At 49.1% G+C, this 19,548-nt stretch overlaps 1 protein-coding gene across 1 annotated transcript in view; it reads left to right on the top strand.

Moving 5' to 3' along the window:
* Window positions 1-19,548, top strand: part of rai14 (retinoic acid induced 14) — a 227,263-nt gene that overhangs the window by 103,055 nt on the left and 104,660 nt on the right. The window contains exon 8 of the mRNA XM_085966328.1: window positions 14,060-14,166. Coding sequence (XP_085822454.1) covers window positions 14,060-14,166 — 107 coding nt within the window. The remainder of the gene's footprint in view (window positions 1-14,059; window positions 14,167-19,548) is intronic.

Below are 19,548 nucleotides of genomic sequence, written 5' to 3'. Positions count from 1 at the left end.
CCATTTGAATAATCTATGGCGGAACAAATATTGAAATGCTTAATGTAACATGGCACATAAGATTCTTCCGAAGCTTATTTAGATTTTAATAGTCCAAAGCTGTGACTAAAATAGCCTGGTTCTAAATTGCACAAAAAATGACACTTTTGAGTATTCATACCTATGGCATGTTCACACTAAATAACTATGGAACATTTGCAGAAACTTCATATTGCATTTGTGTATAGATTCCACAAAATCCACAAAACCCACAACTTTCAAATGAAAGAAAGCATTTCTCTTCAGCTCAAAAAGCTTTTTGTTTCCTTGGCCGCAAAGGGAATTTTATTCTGTTCGGTCACCTCTTCCTGTTCAAGAGTAGAATATACACTGTGTATTCCTCAGAACTGTTTTTCAGCCAATTTATTTGAGACTTCTAATTTAAAAGCCTTTCAGACCGCACATGAACATAGTAGCAGCTGCTCATTTATTGGTAGGATATATTATTTAAAAATCTGTTTGTATTTATGTCACACATGCAATCAAGACATTCTCCTGCATAATTTAAAAAAAATAACCACCTTGTACTGTAAAGTTGGTTGAATTGCTTTTAGGGGTTTTGTTTCTGTAGGCTATATGACTCCGTACTGACGCTGTCTGTAGAGATTTACAATCTACTCAGAATTGTGAAGAAATTAAATTTTGCAGTCAAAATATGAATGCAAGGTGCCATGGAATAAGGAAGCACTATTTTCCTCCATTTTTGATCTCAGCCCATGTTGTGGGATGCAACCAAGCAAAGATTAGGTGCTTCATAGAAACATAGAAGATAGGAGCAGGAGTAGGCCATTCGGCCCTCGAGCCTGCTCCACCATTGAATGAGATCATGGCTGATCATCCAAATTCAGTACCCGGTCCCTGCTTTCTCCCCATATCCCTTGATCCCTTTAGCCTTAAGAAATATATCCAAATCCTTCTTGAATATATTGAATGAATTGGCCTCTACTGCCTTCTGTGGTAGAGAATTCCACAGGTTCACCACTCTCTGGGTGAAGAAATTCCTCCTCATCTCTGTCCTAAATGGCTTACCACTTATCCTTAGACTGTGACCCCTGGTTCTGGGCTCCCCCGCCATCAGGAGCATCCTTCCTACATCGAGTCTGTCTAGTCCTGTTAGAATTTTATAAGTTTCAATGAGATCCCCTCTCATCTAAACTCCAACGAGTATAAGCCCAATCTCTCCTCATACGTCATTCCTGCCATCCCAGGTATCAGCCTGGTGAATCTTCGCTGTACTCCCTCCATGGCAAGAACATCCTTCCTCAGATAAGGCGACCAAAACTGCACACAATACTCGAGGTGTGGTCTCGCCAAGGCCCTGTACAACTGCAACAAGACATCCTTGTTCCTGTAGTCAAACCCTTTCGCTACGAAGGCCAACATACCATTTGCCACCTTAACCGCCTGCTGCACCTGCATGCTTACCTTCAGCGACTGGTGCACAAGGACACCCAGGTCTCGTTGCACTTCCCCTTCTCCCAATCTATTGCCATTCAGATAATAATCTGCCTTCCTGTTTTTGACACCAAAGTGGATAACCTTGCATTTATCCACGTTATATTGCTTCTGCCCAATCACCCAACCTGTCCAAATCATACTGGAGTTTCTCGGCATCCTCCTCACAACACACACGCCCACCCAGCTTTGTGTCGTCTGCAAACTTGGAGATATTACATCTAGTTCCCTCGTCTAGATCATTAATATATATTGTGAATAGCTGGGGTCCAAGGACCGATCCCTGCGGTACCCCACTAGTCACTGCCTGCCACTCGGAAAAAGACCCGTTTATTCCAACTCTTTGCTTTCTGTCTGCTAACCAGTTCTCTATCCAAGTCAGTACCTTGCCCCCAATCCCATGTGCCTTAACTTTACACGCTAATCTCTTATGCGGGACCTTTTCGAAAGCCTTTTGAAAGTCCTGCTTCACTGCAGGAAGGAGAGAAACAATCCTTGGGGAGAGTCTGCTCTGGCTGCCTCTCGTAGATCAGTGAAGAATGAGAAAGCAGCTCCGTTGTATACTCTTAGGGCTAGGGAGAAAATTAAGAACGCCTTATCCTTATTTTAAAAAAAACCTAATTATTGGTTGCATACCAGTACACACGATGCATCCCAGGTTAATCCTATATATTTAGACATGTTTGAGATTATATGAGCATGTTTGAACACTTGAATCCTTTTGAACAATGAGCAGCTTTTGAATACCCTGTTCGATCAAGCTTCGATTTTTATGAAGGAAAATATTAGATGTCTTGAATTCTCTACCAACTGTAAACTGATCTTTTTTTAATCACGTGAAATTGTATAATTCTCGAACTGAACCCGTGAGACTGAACTAAACGCCTTACAAGATTGCTTTGGCACATCTTTTTGCCAACCTATCTAATGTAGAAGAAAAAAAGTTCCAAAAGAGATAAATATGCAAGTTTTGACATTTGAAAGCTTAGTTTTGGCACGGGCAGTTAGAACAATCCAAGCTTGCGATTAATGAATTCCTGGTCTGGATTTGCACTCATTCCTAATGGTTAATTGCCCAGTAGTTGTTTCGTCTGAACAATAAGAATGTGTTCATTTTCTGTAGAACATGACTGAAACCTTAACATAAACCGTGCTTATTTTTAAAGAGCAATGTTTACATAACTCGGGTAACCTGCAGTCACCAAATGTGGCATTATATCCAGCAACATGGAAGGTAGACCCAACATCCCATCATAAACACTTTTATTAAAGCCAAATGAGATTATACAGTTGACATGAAAAGTAAAACTGTAAATGCTAAAAAATCTGAATTAAAGGCAGAACGCACTGGAAATGTATAGGCCTGTTAGCAACTTGAGATTTTCAGTTAGAACACGTTCAGAACTGAAAAAGAAAGGGTCTGATGACTGTTTGCTGTCCCAGAGCTTTGGAAATTTCCCTAAACTGAGGTTTTCTTTCATGCAGTCGACAAGGCCTCTGATTGTGTCTGGCTCATTTCTCATGCCTGCTCAACAATACAACAATGTTCTTTCATCCTCACTATCTATCCCAGTAGCTTCTGCATCTGCTTGTTCATCTTCCAATATTTCTGCCATCTGCAGCTTGATCCCACCAGCAAGGAAATGTGTGTTTTTCCTCCCATCTAAGCATTCTGGAGGAACCATTCTCTCTGCAACACACTTGTTCACTCTTCCAAAAGCCTTACTTCAGGCTACTGCTCCTCAGCAATTTCTTCAACAACCTACCTGTCATAGAAATCTCTGCCCACAGTAGCATTGGTAGGAATGACCACCACACTGTTCTTATGAGACAATGGCCTAGAAATTCAGTGTCACCACGTTTGGGGCGCTACAGCCGGGCGTTCGCTAAATTTAGTGGCCGGCGCAACTTAGCACCACCTTCGCTGAAATTGAGTTGCATCGCCCCAAGAGGTTGCTGCTGCGCTAAAGCAGGCGGTGCACAACTATCATAAGGCGCTAAGCCGGCGAGCCGAGGCGCTATCACTGAGGGCGGGCGGGCGCAGCGCAGGTGCGGCGAGTTATTGATTGAAGGCAGACACACTGGCGCCGGTCAGCTCTTGAAGGGGGAGGGTCGATTTGGATTGCACCTGCACACTGCAGCCCTGAATCTAGACCTAAACAGAGCTGCTTCAAGAACGCTACGCCCACGACTATGGAGAAGGCCAGGGAGCGAGCACAGCGCTTCAGTGAGGGTGCTCTGAAGCTTCTGGTTGGCGCAGTGGAGTGCAGGCGACCTGTCCTCTTCCCTGACAGTGGCTGGAGGCCGCTGCCCAGTGAGTACAGAAAAGCCTGGAGGGAGGTGGCGAACAGAGTGACCTCCAACAGCTTGGTCCCCAGGACACCCATGCAGTGCAGAAAAAAGTTCAACGACCTCACTCGGGTTGTCAGGGTGAGTACCCTTTCCAGTATGCTCTTCATCCCTGCATGGGCACCTCACTTTACGGCCAAAGGGTCCTGAAAGCCCCAATGCCCAGCCCTCATCCAACAGCTATGGGACTCATGAAAATCACATGCACATTCACCACTTTACACACTGTCAGGGCTATTCGACCATGGGAGACAGTGCAGGCAAGATGAGGGCTTGACACTGTCAGGGCTATTCGACCATGGGAGACAGTGCAGGCAAGATGAGGGCTTGACACTGTCGGGGCTATTCGACCATGGGAGACAGTGCAGGCAAGATCAGGGCTTGACACTCAGGGCTATTCGACCATGGGAGACAGTGCAGGCAAGATCAGGGCTTGACACTCAGGGCTATTCAACCATGGGAGACAGTGCAGGCAAGATCAGGGCTTGACACTAAGAGGCCGTCCTTTCTCTTGCAGGGCAAGCTGGCCCACAATCGGAGGCAGCAGCGACGGACCGGGGGAGGCCGTCCTGACCTTAAAGACCTGAGCGACCTGGAGCAGCGAGTGGAGCGGATAATGGGAGGCCGGCTGATTGGCCCCATCGCCACTGGAGATGCTGACCCTGTTCTGGACAGCAATGGTAAGGTCATCACATTTTTGACCTCTCTCTTTCCACTTGTGCCTCACACCAGCATCCTTTGCCACTCTCGAACCAATGCAGTGCATTGCAGCACTCGTGCCTCCCTCGCTGCCGCCCTGTCCTCACTCTAAAGCAACTCTTGTACCTCCCTGCTTTCAGATGATGAATCGCCAGGTGAGGAGGCGGGCCCTCAAGCTGGCACTGCGACTGATTCGGAATTCGAGGAGGAGGAAGAGGAAGCCGGCCCATCAGTGCCACCCTCAGCCGAGGCAGCCCATGGCCATGATGGGGACACGTCTTCCCTGGAGGGGAGCAGGGGGGAAGGGTCAGATGACGGTGAAGCTCCGGGGCCCAGCAGGCTGCAGCAATGCGGGAGGGGTGGGGAAGCTCGGCGGCTGGAGGGTGAGTGCGGCCTCCAGTCCTGCTACGGTGAACGCAGCGGAGGTGCGGCTCCTTGGTGAAATGGGTGCCCAGGCTGAGCGCAGGCACATTGAGCTCATGGCTGCAGTGGCAAGGATGCCTGACTCCATAGAGTCACTGGCAAGGAGTGTTCAGGAATTCAGGGCAGCACAGGCCAGGAGTCTGCAGGACTTCGGGGCAGCACAGGCCAGGAGTCTGCAGGACTTCAGGGCAGCACAGGCGGCTTCCACCAAGTGCTTAGTCGTGCCATGCATTTACTGGCTGGTCTGATGCAGACACAGATCAGGGCCAGACGGGCACTAACTGCTGCCACCCTCGCTGGACCGGCCAGGAATCACCAGGGCCCTCGCCGCGCCGCAGCAGCCCAGCAGTCTGTGCTTCAGATTGCTGCGCATGCTTCAGAGCTGGCCCGTGCGCGTGCCAGTGTATCGGCCGACCAGGGGGTGCCTGTGCTCTGTCAGGCTGGCAGCATTCCTGCTGCCAACACTGTCACTCCTCCACTGCAGCTGCCACCACCCGTAGGACAGACTGCTGCCGCCCAAGCAGAGTTGGAGCAGTCAGCAGCCGGGCCCTCCAAGCCCAGAGCTGGTCCAGGCCGTCCCCCAAGGGCATCTGCCGACTCACCATCTGACCGTCAGCAGCCTTCCCCCAGCCTTGCTGCAGCCACTGGGGTCCCATTGAGGAGGAGCTGCAGGGCGGGAAGGGGCAAATCGCGCAAGCGAGGCGGATCACCCTCGCAGGCGAAAAAGTAGAAGGTGTGGCAAAATGTTTTTTTTTATATGAAGGCCGACAATGTTGTGTTTGTTTTTTATATGAAGGCCGACAATGTTGTGTTTGTTTTTTATATGAAGGCCGACAATGTTGTGTTTTTTTTATGAAGGCCGAGGATCATGGTCATTTTTGTTTAACTTTTTTTCATTTTCTCAAGGTTGTGAGAGCTAGTTATGTGTCTGACTGTTTTTTGGGGGGTTTCTCTGTATTTGTTTGTCATGCGGGAAGGGCACAGAGTTTGTAAAATAAAAAATTGTCTTTATTCAGATTGTCCATGTTTGCACTTTGAACTATTTGTTGCCTTGACCAGCTGAGGGTTTGCGGAGCGGCTCCATTCATTTTCTTTCAATGTCGCAAGCCATTCCCTGAGAGGGGGCCTAGAACTGACTTGCAATAATCCGCCGACGGACGGCCCTTGCACTTTGTGCCTCGCTCCCATCTTGGTGCTCCTCCTCCTCCTCCTCCTCTGGTGGTCCTCCAATGTCTGCTGGCAGTGGCTGAGTCCTGAGGATAGCCAGGTTGTGTAGCATGCAGCACACTACAACGAAATGGGAAACTCGCTCAGGCGAGTACTGAAGGGCTCCCCCGGAATGGTCCAGACAGCGGAACCGTTGCTTGAGCACGCCGATTGTGTGCTCAATGATGTTCCTGGTTGCTTGATGGCTGTCATTGTATCGTTCTTCAGCAGGGGTGCTGGGCGCACGGAGCGGGGTCATCAGCCAGGTGCACAAAGGATAGCTCTTGTCCCCGACAAGCCAGCCTCCTGGGTGAGCCGGGACTTCGAAAATGTCTGCCACAGAAGTCTGGCGCAGGATGAAGGCATCGTGGCTGCTGCCTGGAAAGCGGGCATTGACAGCTAGTATCAGCTGCCTGTGGTCCCGCACCAACTGGACGTTGAGCAAATGGTTTCCCTTCCGGTTGTGGTAATCCTCGGCATTCTGTAGAGGTGCCCACAAAGCCACATGCGTGCAGTCAATGGTGCCCTGGACCATGGGGAAGCCCGCTAATCTTGCAAATCCCATTGCATGCTCTTGCTGCTTGTCTGGGGTCATGGGGAAGGAGATGTAATGACGTCTCCTTCTGAAGAGGGCATTCGTCACCTGGCAGATGCAGCAATGTACCGCGAACTGGGAGATATTGGCAATGATCACCTGGTCAGCAGCCTTTTGCTGCTGCACTCCAGACCAATTTACAAACAGCGGTTTCGAATCGCTACCCCTCCTTCAGTTCTGAGTGGAGGAACTTATAATTAATGATATTAAAATGGACAAGTGGTTTGGATGAGAGAAAAATCAAGTTTTATTACCTAAATAAACTACAATCAAAATAATAAACTATGCCACACGAACACAGCAATTACAGTAAAACTATATAACGGGGTTGCAGACGGCGAAAACAAGGGATAAAATGGCTCCAATGTTACTTAAACAATCTTAGCAATTACCCTTAAATCACCACACCCTAACTCCTGCTTGGTTGCCTTGCCGAGGAGTCAGAACACCCTGCTCACCTCTGGTCCCAGGAAGTAAAGAGAGAGATAGCTTCTCAGCAGCTATCTTTATACCTGGTGAGCCCCCTGCCGTTCTGCCTTGCAAGGGCTGTGTGCAAAATTCCCACCCAAAGGGTCCAATACACAAGAGAAAGCTGTGATTGGCTAACTCAAAGTGGTTGGACTGGGTTAATGTGTCTTCCGGAGCTCCCTCGGCTGAAACAAAAGGGAAATACAACTGCTCTATTGTCCAGAATGCTAGGTGATTTAAGACCATTCAGTTCTTAAACGGTTCCCATTCAAGATCCAAAAGTCTCTTCTGCAGTTTAGATGTATCCACTCGATATACAAACAAATGCTAATAGCATTCAATTGCTTTGTAAACAAAGCATTGTCCTTTGTCTTCAGCCATGTGGTGACAGCCATTTTTATCCCTGGAAATTTAAAAGCACAACGCCCAGGGATTCTTTAATCAAAAAAATTAATCTTCAGAACTGTAAATTATTGCGAATTCTTACAGTCCGCCCTTGGATACTTCCAGCTTGCTTGTAGTATCCTCTTGAAGAAATGAGCAATAATTTCTGACCCCTCACAAACAACCATCCCCTGTATTTACCTAATAGCCATCTGCCACTGATCCCCGTCCCGTCTCTTCCCCTTAAATTCAAGAAAAAAAACCATGGTACGGTAGGCATCTTACAGATACTTCAGTTTTCAATAAGGGGTCTCATACCCCTACACGCTTGTAAAATTATACAATGTAAACCAAATTTACAAACACCTTTTACATTATAACTTATTACAAAATGTAATCAAAATGATCCCAAGCACGGAGAGGGTCCTATGCCTCTGCTCAACTTGGGGCTGTAACACAAGATACAAAAAAACATTAAACATTTGAAACAACATGCTTAAATAAAACCCTGACCATCACGTGCCGATGATGGGTCGTGAAATTCGAGTGGGTATTGCTCCTCCCACCCGGGCAGTAAAAATACATTCCACCCCCTTTGTCTTAAACTTTGAAACAGACAGAATGGATTTACAGACCAGCCTGCTCCGCCAGCCCCGAGCCGTTCCCTTGTCCCTGTGTGGAGGCGGGGTACCCCTCATGTTTAAAATTCCCTGGCACAGACCGAGACCGGGGAGTATGGGATCATGACTCCCAGTTCCTCCCCCTCCCGCCTTCCCTCGACTGGCTGCAGAAAATGATGGGTGCCTGTGTGGCGGCTCTCCCTGGCCCCACACAAACTTGGATCCCAGATCCGGCCACCCACTCATCCTTCCCAGCCACACTTACCCTCTTTGCCCGTGGGCCCCCGGGTGAGTTCCTACCTCCCCTGACTGCACCCATGTGACTCTTGGGTCTCCCCCTCCCTTACAATCCTACCCGGGCCATCACCACCCACCCCCCTGGGGAACGCGCTTCCCCATCATGACTCCTGAACAGCGAGGTCTCCCGCAAGTGAACTTCGGTCAGGATAGTGCTCGGTTGGGGGCCGTGCCCCACCGAGCTGGGGCCATCTCCTCCCTGTAGGAGGAGTAGGCAAGTTCCTCCGGACCCTGTCTGGTTTTTCCCGAAGGTCGCTGCGGGGTCTCCTGGATTCGTCCAGTGGCGAGGTGATCTCCAACATTCCGTATCCGTATCTTCATTCGATGCCCAGCTCGGGCTGGGCGAACATGGCTGCTTCATTTTCCAATCTCCTGCAACAACTTAAAAGGACACGCAGCCAGGTCTCACTGACCTGCTGCCTTAGGTGGAGACATGGTCGGGTCCCTCGACCTCAGACCAAAATACAAACATTTGGCACACATGTAAACTTAAACTCTTTGGCCTAGAAATTAATTATAGCCACTTTTGGGGCGGTAAAGTCAGGCGGCCGCTAAAGTTTGTGCCCGGCGCAAATTCGAGGCCACTTCCCCAATATTCATTAGCTTCGCCCTAAGAGTTTGCTCGAGCGCTAAAACTGGCGATGCACGCCTCTCTTTAGGCGCTAAGCCGGAGGTGCTGAGCGATAGCGCCGAGGCCGGGCGCAGCGCAGGTGCGGCCATTTCTTGATTGACAGCAGACACCCTGGCGCCGGCCAGCTCTTAAGGGGGAAGGGTCGACTTGGTCTGCTGCCACGCCCTGGATAGTGGAGCCCTGCAGCTAGGCCTGAACACTGCTGCTGGACCCAAATAGCGCCTGAAACCATGGAGAAGGCCCGTGAACGAGCGCAGCGCTTCTCAGAGATGGATCTGAGGGTGCTGTGGAGAAGAGACGCCATATTTTGTTTCCGGACAATGGCAGGAAGCCGCCGGCCCGCGTCTACAGAAGAGCCTGGAGGCATGTCGCCACCAAGGTGTCATCCAACAGCGAGGTCCCCAGGAGCGGTGTCCAATGCCGCAAAAAGCTGAATGACCTCGCCAGGATTGTCAGGGTGAGTACCCTTTCCAGTGTCCTCCTCATCCTTGCATGTGCACCTCACATTATGGGCAAAGGGACCTGAAAGCCCTAATGGCCAGCCCTCATGCAGCAGCTATGGGACACTCATGAACATCAATTGCACATTGTGCACTTAACACACTGGCCAGGCTATTCGACCATGGGAGGCAGTGCACACAAGATCTGGGCTACACACTGTACTTAGAGGCCGTCCTTTCTCTTGCAGGCCAAGCTGGCCAATAATAAGAGGAGCCAGACTGCGACCGGGGGAGGCGGACCCCAGATCCAGCCGCTCACCGAGCTGCAACATCGCGTGGAGCGCATCATGGGTGCCCGGGTGATTGGCCCCGTTGCATCTGGAGATGCCGACCCTGTTCTGGGCACCAATGGTAAGGACATCACCTTTTGGACCTCTCTCGTCCCACTTGCGCATCAGATCTACATCCTTTGCCACTGTCCGACCAATGCGCTGAATGCCACCACTCGTGCATCCCTCGTTGACGCCCTCTCCTCACTCTAAAGCTACTCTTGTGCCTTCCTGCTTTCAGATGGTGAGGAGGAGGTCCCTGAAGTTGCCAGTGACAGCCCCTCAGAAGAGGAGGAGGAGGAGGAGCAAGAGGAAGGCGGCCCATCAGGGGAACCCTCAGCCGTGGCAACCCATGCCAATGTAGGGGACACGTCTTCCCTGGAGGGGAGCGTGGGGGAAGTGTCGGAGGGGAGGGTAGCTCCTGGGACCAGCGGCCTGCAGAAACGCGGGAGGGGGGTGGAAGCTCAGCGGCCTTCTCCCCAGAGGGGGGGGAAGGGTCGGAGGGGAGTCCAATTGCTGGGCCCAGCGGCGTCCAGCAACGCAGGAAGGGTCGGCCAGCTCGGCGGCCTTCTCCCCAGAGGGAGAGCCCGGCCTCCAGTCCGGAGACGGCCAACGCCGAGGAGATGCGCCGCATCGAGGACTTGTCCGCGGACTCGGAGCGCCGGCGCACGGAGCTCATGGGGGTAGTGGCACGGTTGCCTGAGGCCATCGAGTCCCTGTCTCGGAGTGTGTCCGAGTTCGGGCCCTCAGAGGCCACCAGTCGGGCGGAATTCCGGGCAGATCAGGCAGCGAGTCGGGCGGAATTCGGGGCAGCTCTGGCAGCGACTGGCCAGGTGATCAGTGGTGCCGTGCAGTCACTGGCTGCTCTGATGCGGTCACTGAACAGGTCAACACGGGCACTCACTGGTGCCACACTCGCTGTGTCAGCCAGGCATCGCCAGGGCACCCGGCGCGCTGCAGCAGCACAGCGGTCTGTCCCTCGGCAGATTGGTGCGCATGCTGCAGTGCTGGCCAGGGCGAGTGCCAGTGTCTCAGGCGACCAGCGAGCGTCTGCCATCCGCCAGCTTGCCCCCATTCCTCCAGCCGCCACTGCCACTCCCCCAGTGGAGCTGCCAGGAGCTGCTGCAGCGACTGATGTTGGCCAGCCACAGCTGCAGCATTCACCAGCCGGCCCCTCGACGGCCAGACGTCGTCTAGGCCGACCCCCAAGGGCATCTGCCGTCACGACATGTGCCCCTCAGGAGCCTGCCCCCAGCCTCGCAGCAGCCAATGGCCTCACTTTGAGGAGGAGCAGCAGGGCGGGCAGGGGCCACACAAAGATGCCCAAGGCATCGCCCTCGCGGGCCAAAAAGTAGAATGTGTGGGCAGTTGTGTTTGTTTTTTGAGGCCGAGGATGTGATGTTTGTTTTTTACGAAGGCCGAGGATGACGGCCATTTTGGTTGCACTGTTTTGTTAATCCTCTCCAGGTTGTGGGAGTGAGTAATGTGTGTGTGTGTTTTTTGGGGGTTTCGTCTGTTTTTGGTTTTCATGTGGGAAGAGCCCTGAGTTTGTACAATAAACCATTTTATTTATTCACATTGTCCATGTTTGATCTTTGAAGTGTTTGTTGCCTTAACCGGCTGAGGGCTTGCGGAGCGGCTGCAATCATGTTGTTTCATTGGCACAAGCCATTCCCTGACAGGGGGCCTAGAAGTGACGGTCAATAAGCCGCCGACGGGGGGCCCTTGGACCTTCTGCCTCCCCCCTGGGCTGGTACTCCTCCTCCTCCTCCTCCTCCTCCTGAGGTGGTGGTCCAACGTGAGGTGGCAGTGCCTGAGTCCTGCGGATAGCCAGGTTGTGCAGCATGCAGCAAACGACGACGAATTGGGAGACTCGCTCCTGCGAATACTGGAGGGCTCCCCCGGAGCGATCCAGACAGCGGAACCGTTGCTTGAGGACGCCGATTGTTTGTTCTATGATGTTCCTAGTCGCTTGATGGCTCTCGTTGTATGCCTCTTCAGCAGGGGTCGTGGGCGCGCGGAGCGGGGTCATGAGCCAGGTACACAAAGGATAGCCTTTGTCCCCGATAAGCCATCCTCTTGGGGGAGGCTGTGCCTGGAACATGTCAGCCACAGTTGTCTGTCGCAGGATAAAGGCATCGTGGCTGCTGCCTGGAAAGCGGGCATTGACAGCTAGGATGCGCTGCCTGTGGTCACACACCAGCTGTACGTTGAGGGAATGGTAGCCCTTCCGGTTGCGGTAATCCTCGGCATGCTCCAGAGGTGCCCGCAAAGCCACATGCGTGCAGTCAATGGCACCCTGCACCATGGGGAAGCCCGCTATTCTTGCAAATCCCACTGCACGCTGCTGCTGCTTGTCCAGGCTCATGGGGAAGGAGATGAATTGATGTCTCCTTCTGAAAAGGGCATTGGTCACCTGGCGGATGCAGCAATGCACGGCGAACTGGGAGATGTTAGCGATGTCCCCAGCAGCGGATTGGAAGGAGCCGGTGGCATAGAAGTTGAGAGCCACCGTCACCTTCACTGCCACCGACAGAGACGTCCTGCGCATCAGCTGTGGCTGCAGATCTCTGTGAAGCAGCTGGCAGATGTCTGCAACCACCTCCCTTCTGAATCGCAGCCTCCTAACACACTGCGCGGCAGACATGGTCAGATAGGAGGACTGCTGGCGGTATACCCTGGGTGGGTAAGGCCTCACTTGGCGACGCCTGTTGCCCCCTCTGCGTCTAGCCAGGGCTGCCACTCTCTCACGGCGTCTGTAAGCCCTTCCGGCATAAGGCTGAAACTCAGCGTTGGCACCCAATGCAGCCCCCATTATATGCTGGCAAACACTGAGATTTCAATGAAGGCAAAGATAATTGCTAAGCTCTGGCCTGAGCCAAAAATACCTGTCCTAGTGTTGGGCCAAAGCAGTAAGCTCTCCTCCTTGGTCTCGCTCCAAAAAACCATTGCACAAGAGTGAATGCTGCAAAATGGCTGGCCTTTATAGTGCAGGGTAAGTGCCCTTTAAATTGCGCTCCCCGCGGCCCGCCTCGGCTGTGTACCATTCCACTTCACAGTCGTTAGGGCCGCCCGGCGCACAATGGGGCGGCGCGAGTGAAGTTCCGGTTCCGGGTGCACAAAGGGCGTTGCACGACGAAATGACGTCATGATCTGCGCGCGCAGCAGGGCGCGCGCTAAGACTTTGCGCCGGCGCTAAATGTCTACTGAAGTTGGGGCGAGGCGCAGATCGTGCTGCGCCCGGGCGCTAAGCGCCTAGCGCTCGAGATCTACTCCTCCTAAGGCGCTAACGGCTGGCGCGCCCAACTGAATTTCTAGGCCTTTAAACTTAAACTTAAAACTAGTTATATCAACAAAACTTAAAATACACCTTAAAAGCACGCTATATACACACACATAGCTATAATACAAATGCCACCCGTCTCCGGACGGCCAGGCTAATCTCTGGCACTGTCGCAGATTGCTGCTGGCTGCAGCGAAGCTGGACTGCCTCCTGTCTCTGGTGCCTCGCAGCTTTATGGCTGTTGAGTGGGGGCCTCTGTTCTTTGGCTTCTCCCCGGTTCGGGAGACCGCCTTACTCCACTGTAAAGTGGGTGACCATCTTTTCTCGGGCTTGCGGGCCCCCTGAGACCTTCTGAGGGGCGTCTCTGTGGGGGAAACTTTGGCTGGCGGACCCTGAGCCAGGGTCGCAGCCCTCGCTGGCTGGGAGCCTTCTCCCCCATGTCCAAATAGCCCGCCCACATCTCAGCTTTGATGCATACATGGATGCAAGAGCTGAATGCCAGTGGAGAGTTGAGATTAGCTACCTTAACATCAAGGCAGCATTTGACTGAGTATGGCACCAAGAAGCCTAGCAAATTATCTAGTTCTGCACAAGACTGGCAATTCTGGAAATATCCTGGTCAATATGTCTCAATACCACATTCAGTGATTCATTTACCAATGAGTCTATCAAGGGACCCTTTTTAAAATAAAAAAAATATATTAAATTTCAAATCCAATTTGAATTGTTAATCATTTGCTCTAAGTTGTAAGATTACCCGTGTAAGGATCTTATCTGTGCACAAAGCTGAAATGTGAAGTTCTTTTTTTCTCTGCAACCCTGCATTTATTTGGAACTCTAGGAAGGTTTTACTCCACTGATCCAGGCTGCACAGAGCAACCATGCTGAGGTGTGTCGTTACCTGATAGACCAAGGAGCAGATATTGATGCAAGAGACAGGAATGGCAGGTAATATGGTGCATTAATTCAAAATGTGTGTTTTTTTTAATTATCATTGCACAGTTTTGGAGATTTAGCTAGTTTTGCTTTACCCTTTTTCCCATCCTCGTCCTCCCAAAAACAGTTAATTATATCTTTGCAACAGGATAAAATTGTAATCTAAAGCAATATGAGCTTGACTACACTAAATATATAGGAATTAAATACAATTTGTGAGAACTGATATCTTGTTGGGTTGGGTGCTCGCTAAAGATTGAATGCTGTACATCAGCGTGTGATAAATAGGCTATACGTGTCATTGCCTTCATGCATCACTGCATCTCCCTGGAGCAAACAGCAAAGCAATACGTTTCCAGGGTATGCGATGAGACACTTGAAGTGCTCATGTTCTGGCATTGTAGACAGTTTTAAGTTTCTGCGACTTAAACACAGATCTCCAGTTTTGTGAAGTGTGTATTTGGCCAATTTGATTATAACAAAATTAAAGCTTGTATACAGAATGTTGTTTATAACCAAGCAATTAAGTTACTTTGCAAGACACTGATATTTCTAAATATAATGCATTGTGAAAACAGTGTGGTTGTGCTAAACTTTATTTTTTTTTTTTTAATTGCCTTAACCAGTAGTGGATAAATTGCAGTGTAAGAATGCAAGCTTTTTTAGAAAAAATAAAAGGCATTTAAGCGCCCCAAAATATCCCTTTTTTTAATTAGCCTCACTTACCTGCCTTTGCCATTACTCGCAATCCCTTCTCTTTCACCAGAAGCCCTTCTAATTGTCTCTTCATCCCATTTATACTGTCAGCTTCATTGTCCTTCCCTGGTAACTCATTCCACAACTCTTATTACCATTTGGATAAAAATGATCGATGATACCCCTTCTCACTCCTAATTTCCTAAGTTTCGAACTTATAGCCATAGTATTTGAGCTTTTAAAATAGTGAATAGTATAACTGGATCAACCTTGTAATTTTCCTTCATAATCTTGAAAACTTTAGTTAGATCACTTTGAAGCCTCTTTTCCAAAGAAAATAAGCATAACTCCTTGTAGCTTATATTTCTGATAACCAGCAGCACACTTATTGCTTGCCTCTTTACCCGATGGAGGTTGATATTTTTCCAGCTATTTGGTGACCAGGATTGCAAACTACTCGAGATGAGGTCTAACTGATGCCTGCACACACTCGGGGATCTCACTACTTGTACACCAACATCTATTGGTTTCCTGCGACACATAAATCAGAAGATTGGGTTTATGCTGGCTGTCAAAGGACACTTCTCCATTTCAATCATTAATCTCATATTTCATGGCTTCTGTTTAAAATGACATCCTCAGCCTGTTTTTCAACAAAGTGATAGTGAAGCAGGGGAGGAACAGAGGAAGTGAAGTATGAGAATGGTGAAATGAGCTTTACATGCCAGATAAAATTACAGTCGAGAGTGGTGACATGTACTTTGAGCAACACAGCCAGAGTAGCATGGGGGAGGGAGGAAATGTTCTATCTCATGCAAACTAATGTTGAAGTACTTTGCTATTTTGATGTTAAAATAACTCCCTGCTTATAGAAGAGGAGGAGAATCTGGAAATATTTTTTAAATGCCTGATGAGAGTAAACAATGATTGATGAAGATTCACTAAATAGATGTTAATAGACTAGCGCACAAAATTCAATAAAAATGCTATGTCTGTTAAAAATGTGTAACCTGGACAGCCACCTTGGAAAAGGCAAAAAGAATGAATGGAGCTAAAAGCAGTAGTGATTTTGTTTAAAAATGGAATTTGAATGTTTTATATGCAGAAAGAAAATACAAAGTAAAGTATCATTGTGTAATATTTTACACTAGGTTTTGTGCTATAGTAGATCCATGGTAGAATATTTGGGCATTGCCCTACTTCAGTGACCATGCTGCTTTTTATTTTCAGGGTTAACTTATGCCAGCATTGAATTTGAGGGAAATATTGCTTCTGGAGCGAAATGACTAACTAAAAAGGATTGAGCAGTACTGCTTCAGAGCCAATCTAATGTACTTCCATTGTCGACTTGTAAATATGTATAGTACCGATAAAGACCAAATACTGTAGTTCTCTGACAAAATTAGTAGTGAAATTAGGAGAATTTAGATCTCTCGGAACATGCTGTAAACTTGTGTTTAAAACGATTTTTTTTAATGATAGAGTTGCAGTGCTAGCAGAAATCTGTTCTGTCTCAAGATTCTTAGAATCTTTTGATGCATTTTTATTATCCTGTGGCATTGGAGGAAACCCTGACTGGTTGCAGTAGTGTTGTAAAAATCGTGTGCATCTGGTGTTTTAATGGCACAGATGGGGTTTCCTACATCACCAGAGGTGCAATGCCTGTCACCAGCAAACTGATGCAGGTTTTTTTTTCTTGATTTTGTTTTTGACTTTATAACAATCAGTCAGTTTTAGAAAATATAGACAATAGGAGCAGGAGTAAGCCATTCGGCCCTTCAAGCCTGCTCCACCATTCAATATGATCATGGCTGATGTGCAGGTGTGCAGTCAAAATTAAGAGCCATAAGTATAAGATAGTCATCAATAAATTCAATAAGAAATTCAGGAGACATTTCTTTACTCAGAGTGGTTAGAATGTGGATCTTGCTACCAAATGGAATAGTTGGGGTGAATAGCACAGATGCATTTAACGGGAAGCTAGATAAGTACATGAGGGAGAAAGGAATAGAAGGATATGTTCATCGGGTTAGATGACGTAAGGTGGGAGGAGGCTCGGGAGGAGCATAAATGCCAGTGCAGACCCGCTGGGCCGAATGGCCAGTTTCTGTGCTGTAAATATTATGCAGTTCTATGTTTCCACATTTGCTACTGCTGCTCTGAAATTTAAACAAAGTTATAGCCACCTTGAAAACATTGCAGAACCACTTCAAGTAGAAGAGGTTCTACAATATAAATACAATGTTTTAACAGCAGCAGTCAAGTGGTTTTAAAGTTGCCAATTGTAGAGCATCAGTGCTCTACATATTAATCCTTTAATCTGACTTCATTAATGGTAATAATGGTATTAACCATGTCCACATTTGGCACAGTCTAAAACACTAACTTTTTGCCCCCCCCCCACCCCAGCCTTCCGCTGTGGTTTCTTCAGGACTTTGAAACATTCCCTTGATGCAAGTTGTTTTATAATGAGGGCCTACTTACAAACTTTCTTTTTTGAGCCTATCTCTCTTCCCCCCCGCCCGCCTTCATATTTTGATTCCTGATCTAACCAGTTACCTACTTTAGTCTTTTGTTTCTTGATTTACAATCAGCCTAGTTCTGTTTGCACTGTAGTTTACCAGCTAGCAAAAGAATATCGAAATATAACAGAGAATGTTTCCACTTGTGGGGAAGAGCATAACTAGAGGCCATCAATATAAGATAGTCACCAAGAAATCCAATAGGGAATTCAGAAGAAACTTTTTTACCCAAAAGAGTGGTGAGATTGCAGAACTCGCCACCACAGGGAGTGGTTGAAGCGAATAGTATAGATACATTTAAGGGAAGGCTGGACAAGCATATGAAGGAAAAGGGAATAGAGGATTATGCTGATAGTTAGATGAGGAAAGACGGGAGGAGGCTCGAGTGGAGCATGAACACCGGCATGGACTGGTTGGGCCGAATGGCGTGTTTCTGTGCCGTATATCCTATGTAATAATTTCTCTAATAGGTAATTGGGCTACTTTGCTTAATCAAGAAATTAGTAGCAAAGAGGAGAGGAGGCTAGAAAGAAAGAAAATCATCTGCTGTGTAATTGCAATCAAAGGTGTATGGACACATGTAAACAAAATAGAGCTAGAGGACCACTTTCCATACTTCGGGAGCCTACTGTCAACAAGGGCAGATGTCGATGACCAAGTCCAACACCGCCTTCAGTGTGCCAGTGCAGCCTTCGGTCGCCTGAGGAAGAGTGTGTTTGAAGACCAGGACCTCAAAACCGGCACTAAGCTCATGGTCTACAGAGCAGCAGTGATACCCGCCCTATTGTATTATTATTTTTTTATTTTTTTTATTCATTGATGGGATGTGGGCGTCGCTGGCTGGCTAGGCCTGCATTTAGTGCCCATCCCTAATTGCCCTCGAGAAGATGGTGGTGAGCCGCCGCCTTGAACCGCTGCAGTCCATATGGTGTAGGTACACCCACAATGCTGTTAGGAAGGGAGTTCCAGGATTTTGGCCCAGCGACAGTGAAGGAACGGCGATACAGGTCCAAGTCAGGATGGTGTGTGGCTTGGAGGGGAACTTGTAGGTGGTGATGTTCCCATGCGTCTGCTGCCCTTGTCCTTCTAAGTGGTAGAGGTCGCGGGTTTGGAAGGTGCTGTTGAAGGAGCTTTGGCAAGTTGCTGCAGTGCATCTTGTAGATGGTACACACTGCAGCCACAGTGCGCCGGTGGTGGAGGGAGTGAATGTTGAAGGTGGTGGATGGAGTGCCAATCAAGCGGGCTGCTTTATCCTGAATGGTGTCGAGCTTCTTGAGTGCTGTTGGAGCTGCACTCATCCAGGCAAGTGGAGAGCATTCCATCACACTCCTGACTTGTGCCTTGTAGATGGTGGAAAGGCTTTGGGGAGTCAGGTGGTGAGACACTCGCTGCAAAATTCCCAGCCTCTGGCCTGCTCTTGTAGCCACAGTATTTATATGGCTGGTCCTCAGAGACATGGACCATGTACAGCAGGCACCTCAAAGCACTGGAGAGGTACCACCAACGCTGCCTCCGCAAGATCCTGCAAATCCATTGGCAGGATAGGCACACCAACGTCTGTATTCTCACTCCGGCCAGCATCGAAGCTTTGACCATGCTCGATCAGCTCCGATGGACGGGTCACATCGTCCACATGCCCGATACGAGACTCCCAAAACAAGCGCTGTACTCGGAGCTCCGACATGGCAAGAGAGCCCCAGATGGGCAGAGGAAACACTTCAAGGACACCCTCAACGTCTCCTTGAAAAAGTGCAACATCCCCACCGACACCTGGGAATCCCTGGCCCAAGACCGCACAAAGTGGAGGAGAAGCATCCGGGAAGGCACCGAACACCTCGAGTCTCTTCGCCGGGAGCAAGCGGACGCCAAGCACAAGCAGCGGAAGGAGCGCACGTCAACCCAAGCACCCCACCCACCGTCTGCCCCACCTGTGACAGAGACTGTAGGTCCCACATTGGACTCATCAGTCACCTGAGAACTCATTTTTAATGTGGAAACAAGTCATCCTCGGTTCCGAGGGACTGCCTAAGAAGAAGAGAGGACTAAAGCTTGCAAATTCAACAGAATCTAGACATCGAAGTACAAGTTTAATTTAACCAATCAGTAACTTGGAAGATAGAAGCAAGCTGGAATAAAAGCAGACCAAGAATGTGAATGATTTGCCAAGAGAAGTCCG

The sequence above is a fragment of the Somniosus microcephalus genome, chromosome 2 (assembly GCF_052327205.1).
Source record: "Somniosus microcephalus isolate GS21.2 chromosome 2, FLI_Smic_1.0, whole genome shotgun sequence".
Taxonomy (NCBI): domain Eukaryota; kingdom Metazoa; phylum Chordata; class Chondrichthyes; order Squaliformes; family Somniosidae; genus Somniosus; species Somniosus microcephalus.
This window is presented reverse-complemented; position numbering and strand designations above follow the sequence as displayed.